Here is a 15,006-nt window from a genome sequence, read left to right as displayed (position 1 = left end):
ATAGTGTTTGAGCGCCATCTAGTGTCTTTTTGATATAGTCTTGGGAGTGGGGTATTAGTCGCACAGGAGTTCTTGTGATACAAAATATTTCTGTCCTGGTTACACACACGTTATGTCTCCTGCAGGTCGGGGAGCACACGGTGGTAGAGACATTCAGCCTATCAACGTGGGACTGCGGCAGCTCCGGCTCCAGCTCCATAGTGCACGATATACCATCTGTGGATTATGGGGATGAAGAGGAATGTGAGTACAACGAAGCTGCAGGAGTGGAAGAAGCGGAGGAAGAGGAGCAAGAAGCTGTGGAGGAGGATGAGGAGGAGGAAGCTGAAGAGGAAGCCGAGGAGGAAGAATCAGAGGAAGAAGCGGTGGAAGAGGAGCAAGAAGCGGAGGAGGAGGGAGCCAAGGAAGAGGAACAAGCCGAGGAAGAGGAAGAGCCTGTGAGATTTGGACTCAAGTGCTGCTTCCCTTTCCCCAGGCTGGGGAGAAGAGCCCATGTGAATGCATCTGAGGGGCCAAGGCAGAGAGGGGGGAATGTTCTTGGAGCCCTGTGGCGATGGATAGGGTGCAGGAGAGGCCGATAGGAGAGGCCCCCACCAAGAATTCCTGATAAACCGTTGTTTTCATATTGTCCTGGCTTATAATCAGGCACCTCTCAGCGGTGACGGTCCGCTTGTGCCTTTTGTCTGTGAATCGCCTCTGCCAGTGCTTTTTGGCTCTTCCTCCAAGATTCCGGTAGGATTTTAATACGGTCGTCTGCTGCCGGGATCCCGGATGGGATTGAAGACATCGGACGTCATACTGGATGGAAGCCGTAATTTACAAAAAACAGAGATTCCTGTGTGGAACTGTTCTTTAAAGAGTTGTGGGCAAACTCTGCCCAAGGGAGGAGGTCCACTCAATTATCCTGACTATTGGAGACAAAGCAGCGCAGGTTTTGCTCCAGTGTTTGGTTTGTTCTCTTGGTCTGCCCGTTTGTTTGAGGGTGGTACCCTGAAGAAAAGTGAAGGGTGATGTCCATCCTTTGGGCGAAAGCTCGCCAGAACTTAGAGATAAACTGTGAGCCGCGGTCGGAAACAATGTTCAGTGGGACCCCGTGGAGGCGGAAAATCTCTTTGACGAAGACGTCTGCCAAGATGGCAGAATTGGGTAATCCTTTGAGGGGAATAAAATGGGCCTGCTTGGAAAACCTATCCAGGCCCACCAGGATAGTGTTCATCACTCTAGAAGTGGGAAGTTCTCCAATAAAATCCTTTGACAGATAGCTCCATGGGCGTTCCGGAATGGGTAATGGCTGTAAAAGACCTGGCGGTTTGCTGCGGTCTTTTGTGCTGGGCACAAGTTGGGAAGAATTTGACAAACTCTTCCGTATCTCTCAGCATGCTGGGCCATCAAAAGGTTCGATTGATGAGGTCGGAAGTCTTCTTGGTACCAGGATGACCAGCAGACTTGGATGAGTCACCCCACTCTAGTATCTTCCTTTGGAAGCGTGGAGCAGCGTACAAACAACCCTCCGGCACCTTGAGATCTCTGGGAAGATTAGCCTGTGCTGCCAGAACCTTATCCAAGACATTGAAAGAGTTGGCCGAAATGACGTATTTGGAGGGTAGAATCGTCTCAGGAACCTCCTTGGATTTGTCTTCGACCATGAATTGCCATGAGAGCGCATCCGCTTTTTGATTCTTCGACCCGGGGATGAAAGAGATCAAATAATTGAACCTAGAAAAGAAAAGAGACCACCGGGCCTGACGGGCTCCTAGACGGTGTGCGTTCTCTATATACAACAGGTTTTTATGGTTGGTAAGGATTGAAATGGGGTTTTCAGTACCTTCCAAGAGATGTCTCCATTCATGTAGGGTGAGTTTGATGGCAGGAGTTCTCTATTGCCGACATCATAATTTTGTTCTGCTGGAGAATTTTTTTTTTGAGAAAAACCCACAGGGATGGAGCTTATCCTGTGGGGATTGCCTTTGAGAAAGGATGACGCCAGCACCGATATCTGAAGCGTCAACCTCTAGGGTAAAGGGAAGTCTGAGATCTGGGTGGCGTAGGGTGTGGGCGGAGGAGAATGTCCTTTTATGGGTCTCAAAGGCTAGAAGTGCTTTAGGTGGCCAGACTGCCGTGTTCACTCCTTTCTTTGTCAGAAGTGTGATGGGAGCCACAGTAGAAAAGAAGTTCTTGATGAATTTCCGATAATAGTTTGCGAATCCTAGGAATCGCTGGATGGCTTTCAAGGATGTGGGTTGTGGCCATTCTAATACGGCCTTGAGTTTGGCCGGGTCCATGGAGAATCCTTTATCCGATATGATATAGCCTAGGAAGGCAACAGAGGATTGGTGGAATAAGTATTTCTCCAACTTGGCATACAGGAAATTTTCTCAAAGACGTGTCAAAACCAGCTTGGTGTGTTGGATATGGTCTGCAAGAGATTTGGAAAAAATAAGAATATCATCAAGATCAATAATGACAAAGGTGTTGAGGAGGTCCCGAATGATCTCATTAACGAATTCCTGGAAGACAGCGGGGCATTACAGAGACCGAAAGGCATAACAAGATATTCGTAATGCCCATCCCGGGTGTTAAAAGCAGTCTTCCATTCATCGCCTTGGCGAATACGAATAAGGTTATACAATAGGCTCCACTGAGATCGAGTTTAGAAAAAATGGTAGCCCCTTGTAATCGGTCAAAGAGTTCAGAAATAAGTGGCAGGGGGTATCGGTTCTTTACTGTGATCTTATTAAGACCCCGATAGTCTATACAGGGGCGAAGGGTGCCGCCTTTCTTTTTTACAAAGAAAAATTCCTGCGCCGGCTAGAGAAGAGGAATTCCTGATAAACCCTTTTTTTCAGATTCTCCTGAATATACTCAGACATGGCTTTGGTCTCGGGAATGGAAAGGGGGTATGATCAGCCCTTGGTAAGGACTGCACCTGGTAGAAGGTCGATGGGACAATCAAAGGGTCTGTGGGGAGGAAGAATCTCAGAGCGTACCTTGTCAAATACATCTGTGAATTCTGCGTAAACGACTGGGAGGAAGGCTCTCTTCCCCTTGGGTATCTTCACCCCGCCGATCAGTTGTTTGGAAAGAATACAGGATTTGGCGCTCTGGGAGCTCCACTGTATGGATTTCTTGTTGGTCCAGTCCAGCTGAGGGTTGTGTAGTTGCAACCATGGGAGCCCCAGTATCACCTCAACCGATGGGGTATGTATCACATCTAGGGTGATATTTTCCTGATGGCCATCCTTAGTACTGAGGGAAAGAGCACAAGTCTCCAAAGAGATGTAAGCAGGTTGAAGGTGACATCCGTCAATGGCTTCCAACCCGACGGGAACTGCTTTGGAGAGAAGGGGAATCTTATTTTTTGTGGTGAATTCCTGATCAATAAAATTGTCACCGGAACCAGAATCGATAAATGCAGAAGTAGAGATTTGGAATTTGTCTCCAGAGAGCAGAATGGGCAGCATGATTCGGGTTGGAAATTTTCCCTGGGGAGAAGGGGAAGGAGAGATGGTACCCAATGTGACCCCCTTATACCTCATTGGGTTCTGGCGTTTTCCGGCCGGAGAGGGCAGTTTGCCAACAGATGTCCAGGATGACCACAGTAGGGGCATAAGCTGCCGTCCCGCCGGCGCTGTCTCTCTGTCGCGGACAAGCGGTGACTTCCCAGTTCCATAGGTTCCGGATCGTCGGCAGATGGAGGGACATAGGGAACCAGGCTGCGACTAGTGGAACTAGTAGTAACAGAGCGAGGAAGCGAGCGTTCGACCTTCCTTTCTTGGAGGCGCTGATCCAACCGGACACACACAGAGATGAGGTCCTCCAATCTGGTGGGTCTTTCTTGGGCCGCCAGCTGATCTTTGATAGGCTTGGCAATCCCCTGCCAGAAGGCTGCGGATAAAGCCTCATCATTCCAGGTGGTTTCGGATGCGATGGTCCGTAACTCCAGATCATACTTAGCAACAGATCGGGATCCCTGGGAGAGAAGGAAGAGAGAAGAGGCCACCATGATCTTGCGGCCGGGAGTATCGAATACCTGTTTGAATTCCCAGAGGAAGCAAAGGTAGTAGTGCGTGATTCCGGGTCTCTGCTCCCAAATTGGAGATTCCGAAGCCAGAGCGTCACCAGTCAGCAGGGCAATGATATAAGCGACTCTGGACCTTGGCGAATGGAATCGGGAGGGAGTCAGCTCGAACTGGATCTCACACTTGTTGATGAATCCTCTGCATTTATGGGGATCTTCTGCATAGCGGTTTGGGGTAGGTTAGCCGTGGCTCCAAGGATGGAGGAGAGTCCGGAGGAGGTGGAGCTGCCGCACCCACAGCAGCGGGAGAAGGTGGGTGCTGTGAAAGAACCAACTTGGAGATTTCAGAGGTAAGAGAAGAGACTAGCATTTCCAACCGGTAGAGTCGGTCTAGGGGGCTTGGCTGTTCTGCCTCAGCGGGGTCCATGTTCGTTGGGCTGAGCATAATGTGAGGCGGCGCTCACCACTAACTAGACCGGATCCCAGTACTGAGGTGGGGATATAGACACCATGCACCCACGGCAACGGGAGCAGGTCTGGTAGGTGGATGGTTTGAGTTTGCCGGGTGCGGGTGGGAAAAGGTAATGGTATGGTACTTGCTGAATCCTGGGGCGCAGCCGAGAGAGAGGTCGTAGTCCAAGATCCAAGGTCGTGGGTAGGAGCCAGGGGGAAGGTAGTAGGCTGAGAACCGAGATCGAGGATTGGAGAGTAGCGGATGGTCAAGGGCAAGCCGGGGTCGAAATCCAAAGAGGGGTCCTAAAGCCAAGCCGTGTCGATACACAAGAGCGGTGATAACAAGGTTAACGCACAAGGTGAGGCAGAGGAGACGAAACACAGAGGGACCATGAAACTATGCTCAGCCAAAGAAGGGAAGGCTGAGCAGCATAATATAGGTACTAGGTTCCAATGGGGTAAAGCAGCAGAACGGAGGAGCAGCCACAGGAAGCCAGGGATATGTCAGGACAGGGGAATCAGCTATGGGACTAATTGTGTCGGAGTGCAGCTTGAGAGTGGTGTGCGCGTCCTCTGTGGAGGGAGCGGGTACGCGACACGGAAGGGGGCGGAGTTTAGTCCCACGCGGAGGCGGAAGTGTCCTGGGCTGTGCGCATGCGTGTAGCACAGAATGCGCGAGTCTGCCCTGCAGGGAGGAGGTCCGTGCTGTCTGAGGAGCATCAGCTGGGTGGCAAGCAGCTGTAGGTAAGGGAGGAGGCTTCTTAGAGCGGGGCGCTTCCATATCCCTTACAGGAGCCCCCCGCCCCTTGAGGTGCGGCCTCAGGATGGCTCCAATATGGCTTGTGGGGATGCCTAGTATGAAAGAGTTTCAATATTCTGGGGGCGTGTATCTGGTGATGGGATATTCAAGATCTCTCCTCAGGTCCAAAACCCCTCCAGTGGACCAAGCATTGAACAGATCCCCTCGAGTTTCTTAAATCTATAATGGATTGGACTTCGTATTCTTTTTGGCCCTGTATCATCACAGGTTTGGCAATCATAGGTGTTTTATGGAAGCGCAGGTTCTGGGACACGGTTTCAGGAGGTAGATATGAAAGACTGATGGAATCTTCATAGATGGAGGAATTTGAAGACGATATGTGGCAGGATTAATCCGTTCCGAGATGGTAGAAGGATCCAGGTATCTGGGGGCTAGTTTCAGGCTGGGAGCTTTCAGCCTGATGTTTTTCGATGAGAGCCATACCTTGTCCCCTGGCTTATAATCAGGCACCTGTAAGTGGTGACGGTCCGCTTGTACCCTTTGTCTGCGAATTGCCTCTGCCAGTGCCTTTTGGATCTTCCGCCAAGATTCCAGTAGGATTTTAATACGGTCGTCTGCTGCCGGGATCCCGGATGGGATTGAAGAAATCGGAAGTCGTACTGGATGGAAGTCGTAATTTACAAAAAACGGGGATTCCTGTGTGGTACTGTTCTTTATAGAGTTGTGGGCAAACTCTGCCCAAGGGAGGAGGTCAGCCCAATTATCCTGACTATCGGAGACAAAGCAGCGCAGGTATTGCTCCAGTGTTTGGTTTGTTCTCTCGGTCTGCCCGTTTGAGGGTGGTACCGTGAATAAAAGTGAAGGGTGATGTCCATCCTTTAGGTGAAGGCTCGCCAGAACGTAGAGATAAACTGCGTGCCGCGGTCGGAAACAATGTTCAGTGGGACCCCGTGGAGGCGGAAAATCTCTTTGACGAAGACGTCTGCCAAGGTGGCAAAATTGGGTAACCCTTTGAAGGGAATAAAACCTATCCACGACCACCAGGATAGTGTTCATCCCTCTACAAGTGGGAAGTTCTCCAATAAAATCCATTGACAGGTGGCTCCATGGGCGTTCCGGAATGGGTAATGGCTGTAAAAGACCTGGCGGTTTGCTGTGAGTCGTCTTGACCTGGGCACAAGTTGGGTAGGATTTGATGAAGTTTTCCGTATCTCTAAGCATTCTGGGCCACAAAAGGTTTGCTTGATGAGGTCGGAAGTCCTCTTGGTACCAGGATGACCGGCGGACTTGGATGAGTGACCCCACTCTAGTATCTTCCTTTGAAAGCGTGGAGCAGCATACAAACGACCCTCTGGCAACCTTGAGTTCTCTGGGAAGATTAGCCTGTGCTGCAAGAATCTTATCCAAGACATTGAAAAGTTGGCCGAAATGACGTATTTGGACGGTAGAATCGTCTCAGGAACCTCCTCGGATTTGTCTTCAACCATGAATTGCCGTGAGAGCGCATCCGCTTTTTGATTCTTCGACCCGGGGATGAAAGAGATCAAATAATTGAACCTAGAAAAGAAAAGAGACCACCGGGCCTGACGGGCTCCTAGACGGCGTGCGTTCTCTATATACAACAGGTTTTTATGGTCGGTAAGGATTGAAATGGGGTTTTTAGTACCTTCCAAGAGATGTCTCCATTCCTGTAGGGCGAGTTTAATGGCCAGGTGTTCTCTATTGCCAACATCATAATTTTGTTCTGCTGGAGAATTTTTTTTTTTGAGAAAAACCCGCAGGGTTGGAGCTTATCCTGTAGGGATGGCCTTTGAGAAAGGATGGCGCCAGCACCGATATCCGAAGCGTCAACCTCTAGGGTAAAGGGAAGTCTGAGATCTGGGTGGCGTAGGATGGGGGCGGTGGAGAATGTTCTTTTAAGGGTCTCAAAGGCTAGAAGTGCTTTAGGTGGCCAGACTGCTGTGTTCACTCCTTTCTTTGTCAGAAGTGTGATGGGAGCCACAGTAGAAGAGAAGTTCTTGATGAATTTCCGATTATAGTTTGCAAATCCCAGGAATCGCTGGATGGCTTTCAAGGTGTAACGTACGTGCTTGCCACAAACTGGTACCGGACCGCGGGGCTGAGGTGGGGATATATAAACACCGACCTTAGGCCACGGAGTCAGGTCCGGAGTGCGGATTCCATAATCAGACATAGCCAGGTCAGGATTGGAGAAGGTAGGGTTAACGTTATCCAGGCACGGGTCAAGGCAGGCGGCACAGGAGCGGTGGTTGAGGAAACAAGCCGAGGTCATCAACAGGAAATCTTGGGTGAAGGTACTTCAGGGATAGGAACAGGAACTGGAAATCCAGTGCTTCAGCACAGAACGGCACCCCCTAGCCGGGTACAGCCGAGAGTGGTGGAGACCAATGGGAACAGGAACTGCAGAATCCAGTGCTTCAGCACAAAACGGCACCCCCTAGCCGGGTACAGCCGAGAGTGGTGGAGACCACTGGGAACAGGACTGCCAACAGGAAGGCCACAGGAACCAGGGGTGCAGACACGCCACAGGAAACACTGGGGACACCAGCGTAGCCGCTTCAGTGCGGCAGCGAAGTCTGCCAGGAACAAGGAAAGCAGCGCCAGGGCTGCTAAGCAAGAAGGCCTTGTGAAGCAGGGGACTGGAAGCAGGATACCAGGCACAAGGAGGCCTAGCAGGCCAAACGGAGTCTGTGACAAGCACAGTCACTTGCAACTTGGATTGCAAAGTCTATGTCCAACAACTTCCTGAGGGCGGGGCAGGCACTAAATAGGACAGGAGGCCAATCAGGCCAGAGCTGCACAGGAGGCAGCAAGAGGCAGGTGATTGCAGAAGCAGGGAATAGATTGTCTGGAACCTGCAAAGCTCCGGATGGAAGGGCTCCAGCCAAAGCCAGGAGTGGATTCCTGACATTACCACCCCTTCACGCGAGGCCTCCGGACGAGCAGAGATAGGATCCCACAGACGTCTGGGCGACATGGAATTATTTCTGAACCCTCTGGGTATAGTTGGAGAACTGCGCCAAGGGCGTTTGTCAATGAGCGCTTTTTTCAAACGGAAAAGCAGTGGCACTGCAATCAATAGGAGGTCAGCATCCCTAGGTAGGTGAGGTTTAGAGAATATCAGGACCGATGTCTGGGCATCTACATAGAACGCAGTAGGCACGAAGGAAAAAGCAGAGAGAAGCATGCCCGTGTCCAGAGTGAGAGCACAAGAAGCAGGGACGGGCACCTCAGGCAAGGCAAGGAAGTCCAATAGGAGCGTTGTAGTCTTTGATGATGACAACGTGAAATTCAGAGAGAACACATGAGGTAGTACAGAAAGTTCCATGAGGGATAATCCTAAATTTGCAGTAGCAGTCATGCAGTCAGAAACGGGTACCTCAAATACTGTGGAGGAGTCACTGGCAAACAGTATTGCCTGAGGAGTGGGAATCCCAGATTCAGAGGTAACATGAGGTACTGTGAGGGGGATAGGGAGGGAAGGATGATGCTTTACTGTGAGAATCTTAGGATCATCCATGGTTATAACAGGACGTGTAGAAGAATCATTAGATGCAATAACAGGAATGTGGTACTTTGCAGGGAAAGGTGAAAAAGGAAACTTTGACTTGGAAACCTGAACTGTCAATGCAGGAAGGGAAGGCTCTAAGGAAAGAGATTTTAGAGACACAGGCAGGGATTTCAACTCTCTGAGAAACTGGAGGGGTAACACTAGATGCAAGAGAGTCAGAAAAAGGGGGTCCAGTAGGGGGATTTTCAGCGCTGATAGACTGTGACAGGGCAGCGTAGCTGGCCCGAGGGCGATCCATCTGTCCCACGCTCTGGCGTGAGAGTGTAAACCATCTTCCAGACTGGGTCGTTTTTTCCCACAAGGTCAGGTTTTCAGGCCGGGACAGGTTTTTAGACAGGGACCAGTTCTCAGAAACGGGAAGTTTTTCAGACTGGGACAGGTTTTCAGACTGGGACAGATTTTCAGACTGGGACAGGCTTTCAGACTGGGACAGGCTTTCAGACTGGGACAGGCTTTCAGACTGGGACCGGCTTTCAGACTGGGACCGGCTTTCAGACAGGGACCGGCTTTCAGACAGGGACCGGCTTTCAGACAGGGACCGGCTTTCAGACAGGGACCGGCTTTCAGACAGGGAGGTTAAATCGGGGCTAGAGACCGTGGCAGATTCTCACTTAGGCTTAAGAGGAACAAAATCAGCTTGGTAATTTCCATGAGAAAGAGGAAACCCCAAGGGTTTAGCAACAGGACTGGTAGCGCAGGGAAGCAGTCCCATAACAGCGTCACATGCGAGGATAGGATCCTGCTCTCTTATGTGCTGGTCCAAAGATAGGGATAATTCATGAAACATATTTTGAGTCTGCGCCAGTTTCACAGGATTCACGTTTTCCCAGGTCACAGGGGAGCCAGGGGCAGGAACATAGGAAATCATAGTCTGTTTTAGCTCTCTAAGGCGCTGGGCCTTAATCAGGAGTTCTTTACGGAGCTGTTTCTGAGACGGGGTTAGGCCAAAAAACAGGGACTGGGTTTCAGGCGGAGGCAGTCTCTCAAATATATACTGATCTTTAGACAGGGGCTGTTTTACAGACTGGGACCGGTTTTCAGAGGGGAACCGGCCTAACCCCACCTCAGCGGGGTCCGAGTTTGTGAGGCTGGACATACTGTATCGTACGTGCTTGCCACAAACTGGTACCGGACCGCGGGGCTGAGGTGGGATATATAAACACCGACCTTAGGCCACGGAGTCAGGTCCGGAGTGCGGATTCCATAATCAGACATAGCCAAGTCAGGATTGGAGAAGGTAGGGTTAACGTTATCCAGGCAGGGGTCAAGGCAGGCGGCACAGGAGCGGTGGTTGAGGAAACAAGCCGAGGTCATCAACAGGAAATCTTGGGTGAAGGTACTTCAGGGATAGGAACAGGAACTGGAAATCCAGTGCTTCAGCACAGAACGGCACCCCCTAGCCGGGTACAGCCGAGAGTGGTGGAGACCAATGGGAACAGGGACTGCAGAATCCAGTGCTTCAGCACAAAACGGCACCCCCTAGCCGGGTACAGCCGAGAGTGGTGGAGACCACTGGGAACAGGACTGCCAATAGGAAGGCCACAGGAACCAGGGGTGCAGACACGCCACAGGAAACACTGGGGACACCAGCGTAGCCGCTTCAGTGCGGCAGCGAAGTCTGCCAGGAACAAGGAAAGCAGCGCCAGGGCTGCTAAGCAAGAAGGCCTTGTGAAGCAGGGGACTGGAAGCAGGATACCAGGCACAAGGAGGCCTAGCAGGCCAAACGGAGTCTGTGACAAGCACAGTCACTTGCAACTTGGATTGCAAAGTCTATGTCCAACAACTTCCTGAGGGCGGGGCAGGCACTAAATAGGACAGGAGGCCAATCAGGCCAGAGCTGCACAGGAGGCAGCAAGAGGCAGGTGATTGCAGAAGCAGGGAATAGATTGTCTGGAACCTGCAAAGCTCCGGATGGAAGGGCTCCAGCCAAAGCCAGGAGTGGATTCCTGACATTACCACCCCTTCACGCGAGGCCTCCGGACGAGCAGAGATAGGATCCCACAGACGTCTGGGCGACATGGAATTATTTCTGAACCCTCTGGGTATAGTTGGAGAACTGCGCCAAGGGCGTTTGTCAATGAGCGCTTTTTTCAAACGGAAAAGCAGTGGCACTGCAATCAATAGGAGGTCAGCATCCCTAGGTAGGTGAGGTTTAGAGAATATCAGGACCGATGTCTGGGCATCTACATAGAACGCAGTAGGCACGAAGGAAAAAGCAGAGAGAAGCATGCCCGTGTCCAGAGTGAGAGCACAAGAAGCAGGGACGGGCACCTCAGGCAAGGCAAGGAAGTCCAATAGGAGCGTTGTAGTCTTTGATGATGACAACGTGAAATTCAGAGAGAACACATGAGGTAGTACAGAAAGTTCCATGAGGGATAATCCTAAATTTGCAGTAGCAGTCATGCAGTCAGAAACGGGTACCTCAAATACTGTGGAGGAGTCACTGGCAAACAGTATTGCCTGAGGAGTGGGAATCCCAGATTCAGAGGTAACATGAGGTACTGTGGGGGGGATAGGGAGGGAAGGATGATGCTTTACTGTGAGAATCTTAGGATCATCCATGGTTATAACAGGACGTGCAGAAGAATCATTAGATGCAATAACAGGAATGTGGTACTTTGCAGGGAAAGGTGAAAAAGGAAACTTTGACTTGGAAACCTGAACTGTCAATGCAGGAAGGGAAGGCTCTAAGGAAAGAGATTTTAGAGACACAGGCAGGGATTTCAACTCTCTGAGAAACTGGAGGGGTAACACTAGATGCAAGAGAGTCAGAAAAAGGGGGTCCAGTAGGGGGATTTTCAGCGCTGATAGACTGTGACAGGGCAGCGTAGCTGGCCCGAGGGCGATCCATCTGTCCCACGCTCTGGCGTGAGAGTGTAAACCATCTTCCAGACTGGGTCGTTTTTTCCCACAAGGTCAGGTTTTCAGGCCGGGACAGGTTTTTAGACAGGGACCAGTTCTCAGAAAGGGGAAGTTTTTCAGACTGGGACAGGTTTTCAGACTGGGACAGATTTTCAAACTGGGACAGGCTTTCAGACTGGGACCGGCTTTCAGACTGGGACCGGCTTTCAGACTGGGACCGGCTTTCAGACAGGGACCGGCTTTCAGACAGGGAGGTTAAATCGGGGCTAGAGACCGTGGCAGATTCTCACTTAGGCTTAAGAGGAACAAAATCAGCTTGGTAATTTCCATGAGAAGGAGGAAACCCCAAGGGTTTAGCAACAGGACTGGTAGCGCAGGGAAGCAGTCCCATAACAGCGTCGCATGCGAGGATAGGATCCTGCTCTCTTATGTGCTGGTCCAAAGATAGGGATAATTCATGAAACATATTTTGAGTCTGCGCCAGTTTCACAGGATTCACGTTTTCCCAGGTCACAGGGGAGCCAGGGGCAGGAACATAGGAAATCATAGTCTGTTTTAGCTCTCTAAGGCGCTGGGCCTTAATCAGGAGTTCTTTACGGAGCTGTTTCTGAGACGGGGTTAGGCCAAAAAACAGGGACTGGGTTTCAGGCGGAGGCAGTCTCTCAAATATATACTGATCTTTAGACAGGGGCTGTTTTACAGACTGGGACCGGTTTTCAGAGGGGAACCGGCCTAACCCCACCTCAGCGGGGTCCGAGTTTGTGAGGCTGGACATACTGTATCGTACGTGCTTGCCACAAACTGGTACCGGACCGCGGGGCTGAGGTGGGATATATAAACACCGACCTTAGGCCACGGAGTCAGGTACGGAGTGCGGATTCCATAATCAGACATAGCCAAGTCAGGATTGGAGAAGGTAGGGTTAACGTTATCCAGGCAGGGGTCAAGGCAGGCGGCACAGGAGCGGTGGTTGAGGAAACAAGCCGAGGTCATCAACAGGAAATCTTGGGTGAAGGTACTTCAGGGATAGGAACAGGAACTGGAAATCCAGTGCTTCAGCACAGAACGGCACCCCCTAGCCGGGTACAGCCGAGAGTGGTGGAGACCAATGGGAACAGGGACTGCAGAATCCAGTGCTTCAGCACAAAACGGCACCCCCTAGCCGGGTACAGCCGAGAGTGGTGGAGACCACTGGGAACAGGACTGCCAACAGGAAGGCCACAGGAAGCAGGGGTGCAGACATGCCACAGGAAACACTGGGGACACCAGCGTAGCCGCTTCAGTGCGGCAGCGAAGTCTGCCAGGAACAAGGAAAGCAGCGCCAGGGCTGCTAAGCAAGAAGGCCTTGTGAAGCAGGGGACTGGAAGCAGGATACCAGGCACAAGGAGGCCTAGCAGGCCAAACGGAGTCTGTGACAAGCACAGTCACTTGCAACTTGGATTGCAAAGTCTATGTCCAACAACTTCCTGAGGGCGGGGCAGGCACTAAATAGGACAGGAGGCCAATCAGGCCAGAGCTGCACAGGAGGCAGCAAGAGGCAGGTGATTGCAGAAGCAGGGAATAGATTGTCTGGAACCTGCAAAGCTCCGGATGGAAGGGCTCCAGCCAAAGCCAGGAGTGGATTCCTGACATTACCACCCCTTCACGCGAGGCCTCCGGACGAGCAGAGATAGGATCCCACAGACGTCTGGGCGACATGGAATTATTTCTGAACCCTCTGGGTATAGTTGTAGAACTGCGCCAAGGGCGTTTGTCAATGAGCGCTTTTTTCAAACGGAAAAGCAGTGGCACTGCAATCAATAGGAGGTCAGCATCCCTAGGTAGGTGAGGTTTAGAGAATATCAGGACCGATGTCTGGGCATCTACATAGAACGCAGTAGGCACGAAGGAAAAAGCAGAGAGAAGCATGCCCGTGTCCAGAGTGAGAGCACAAGAAGCAGGGACGGGCACCTCAGGCAAGGCAAGGAAGTCCAATAGGAGCGTTGTAGTCTTTGATGATGACAACGTGAAATTCAGAGAGAACACATGAGGTAGTACAGAAAGTTCCATGAGGGCTAATCCTAAAAAGCCAGGAGTGGATTCCCGACACAAGGACGTGGGTTGTGGCCATTCTAAGTCGGCCTTGAGTTTGGAGAATCCTTTATCCGATATGATATAGCCTAGGAAGGCAACAGAGGATTGGTGGAATAAGCATTTATCCAACTTGGCATACAGGAAATATTCTCAAAGATGTGTCAAAACCAGCTTGGTGTGTTGGATATGGTCTGCAAGAGATTTTGAAAAAATAAGAATATCATCAAGATAAATAATGACGAAGGTGTTGAGGAGGTCCCAAAAGATCTCATTAACGAATTCCTGGAAGACAGCGAGGGCATTACAGAGACCGAAAGACATAACAAGATATCCGTAATGCCCATCCCAGGTGTTAAAAGCTGTCTTCCATTCATCGCCTTGGCGAATACGATTAAGGTTATAGGCTCCCCTGAGATCGAGTTTAGAAAAAATGGTAGCCCCTTGTAATCGGTCAAAGAGTTCAGAAATAAGTGGAAGCGGGTAGCGGTTCTTTACCGTGTTCTTACTAAGACCCCGATAGTCTATACAGGGGCGAAGGGTGCCGTCTTTCTTTTTTACAAAGAAACATCCAGCGCTGGCTGGAGAAGAGGAATTCCTGATAAACCCTTTTTTCAGATTCTCCTGAATATACTCAGACATGGCTTCGGTCTCGGGAATGGAAAAGGGGTATGATCGGCCCTTGGGAAGGACTGCACCTGGTAGAAGTTGATGGGACAATCAAAGTGTCTGTGGGGAGGAAGAATCTTGGAGCGTACCTTGTCAAATACGTCTGTGAATTCCGCGTAAACGACTGGGAGCAAGGCTCTCTTCCCCTCAGGTATCTTCAACCTGCCGATCTGTTGTTTGGAAAGAAGACAGGATTTGGCGCGCTGGGAGCTCCACTGTATGGATTTCTTGTTGGTCCAGTCCAGCTGAGGGTTGTGTAGTTGCAACCATGGGAGCCCCAGTATCACCTCAAACGATGGGGTATGGATTACATCTAGGGTGATCTTTTCCTGATGGCCGTCCTTAGTACTGAGGGAAAGAGCACAAGTCTCCAAAGAGATGTAAGCAGGTTGAAGGGGACGTCCGTCAATGGCTTCCAACCTGACGGGAACTGCTTTGGAGAGAAGGGGAATCTTATTTTTTGTGGTGAATTCCTGATCAATAAAATTGCCACCGGAACCAGAATCGATAAATGCAGAAGTAGAGATTTGGAATTTGTCTCCAGAGAGCAGAATGGGCAGCATGATTCGGGTTGGAAATTTT

At 50.8% G+C, this 15,006-nt stretch overlaps 1 protein-coding gene across 1 annotated transcript in view; it reads left to right on the top strand.

Annotated features, from left to right (window-relative positions):
- LOC142486031 (uncharacterized) overlaps positions 1-815 on the top strand; it is a 53,073-nt gene extending 52,258 nt beyond the window's left edge. Inside the window, exons 5-6 of the mRNA XM_075584689.1 lie at positions 126-454; positions 704-815. Coding sequence (XP_075440804.1) covers positions 126-454; positions 704-815 — 441 coding nt within the window. The remainder of the gene's footprint in view (positions 1-125; positions 455-703) is intronic.
- Positions 816-15,006: the final 14,191 nt, after the last annotated feature.

The sequence above is a fragment of the Ascaphus truei genome, unplaced genomic scaffold (genome assembly GCF_040206685.1).
Source record: "Ascaphus truei isolate aAscTru1 unplaced genomic scaffold, aAscTru1.hap1 HAP1_SCAFFOLD_714, whole genome shotgun sequence".
NCBI lineage: Eukaryota > Metazoa > Chordata > Amphibia > Anura > Ascaphidae > Ascaphus > Ascaphus truei.
The sequence above is the reverse complement of the archived record's forward strand: the minus strand, read 5'-3'. Positions and strand labels throughout refer to the sequence as shown.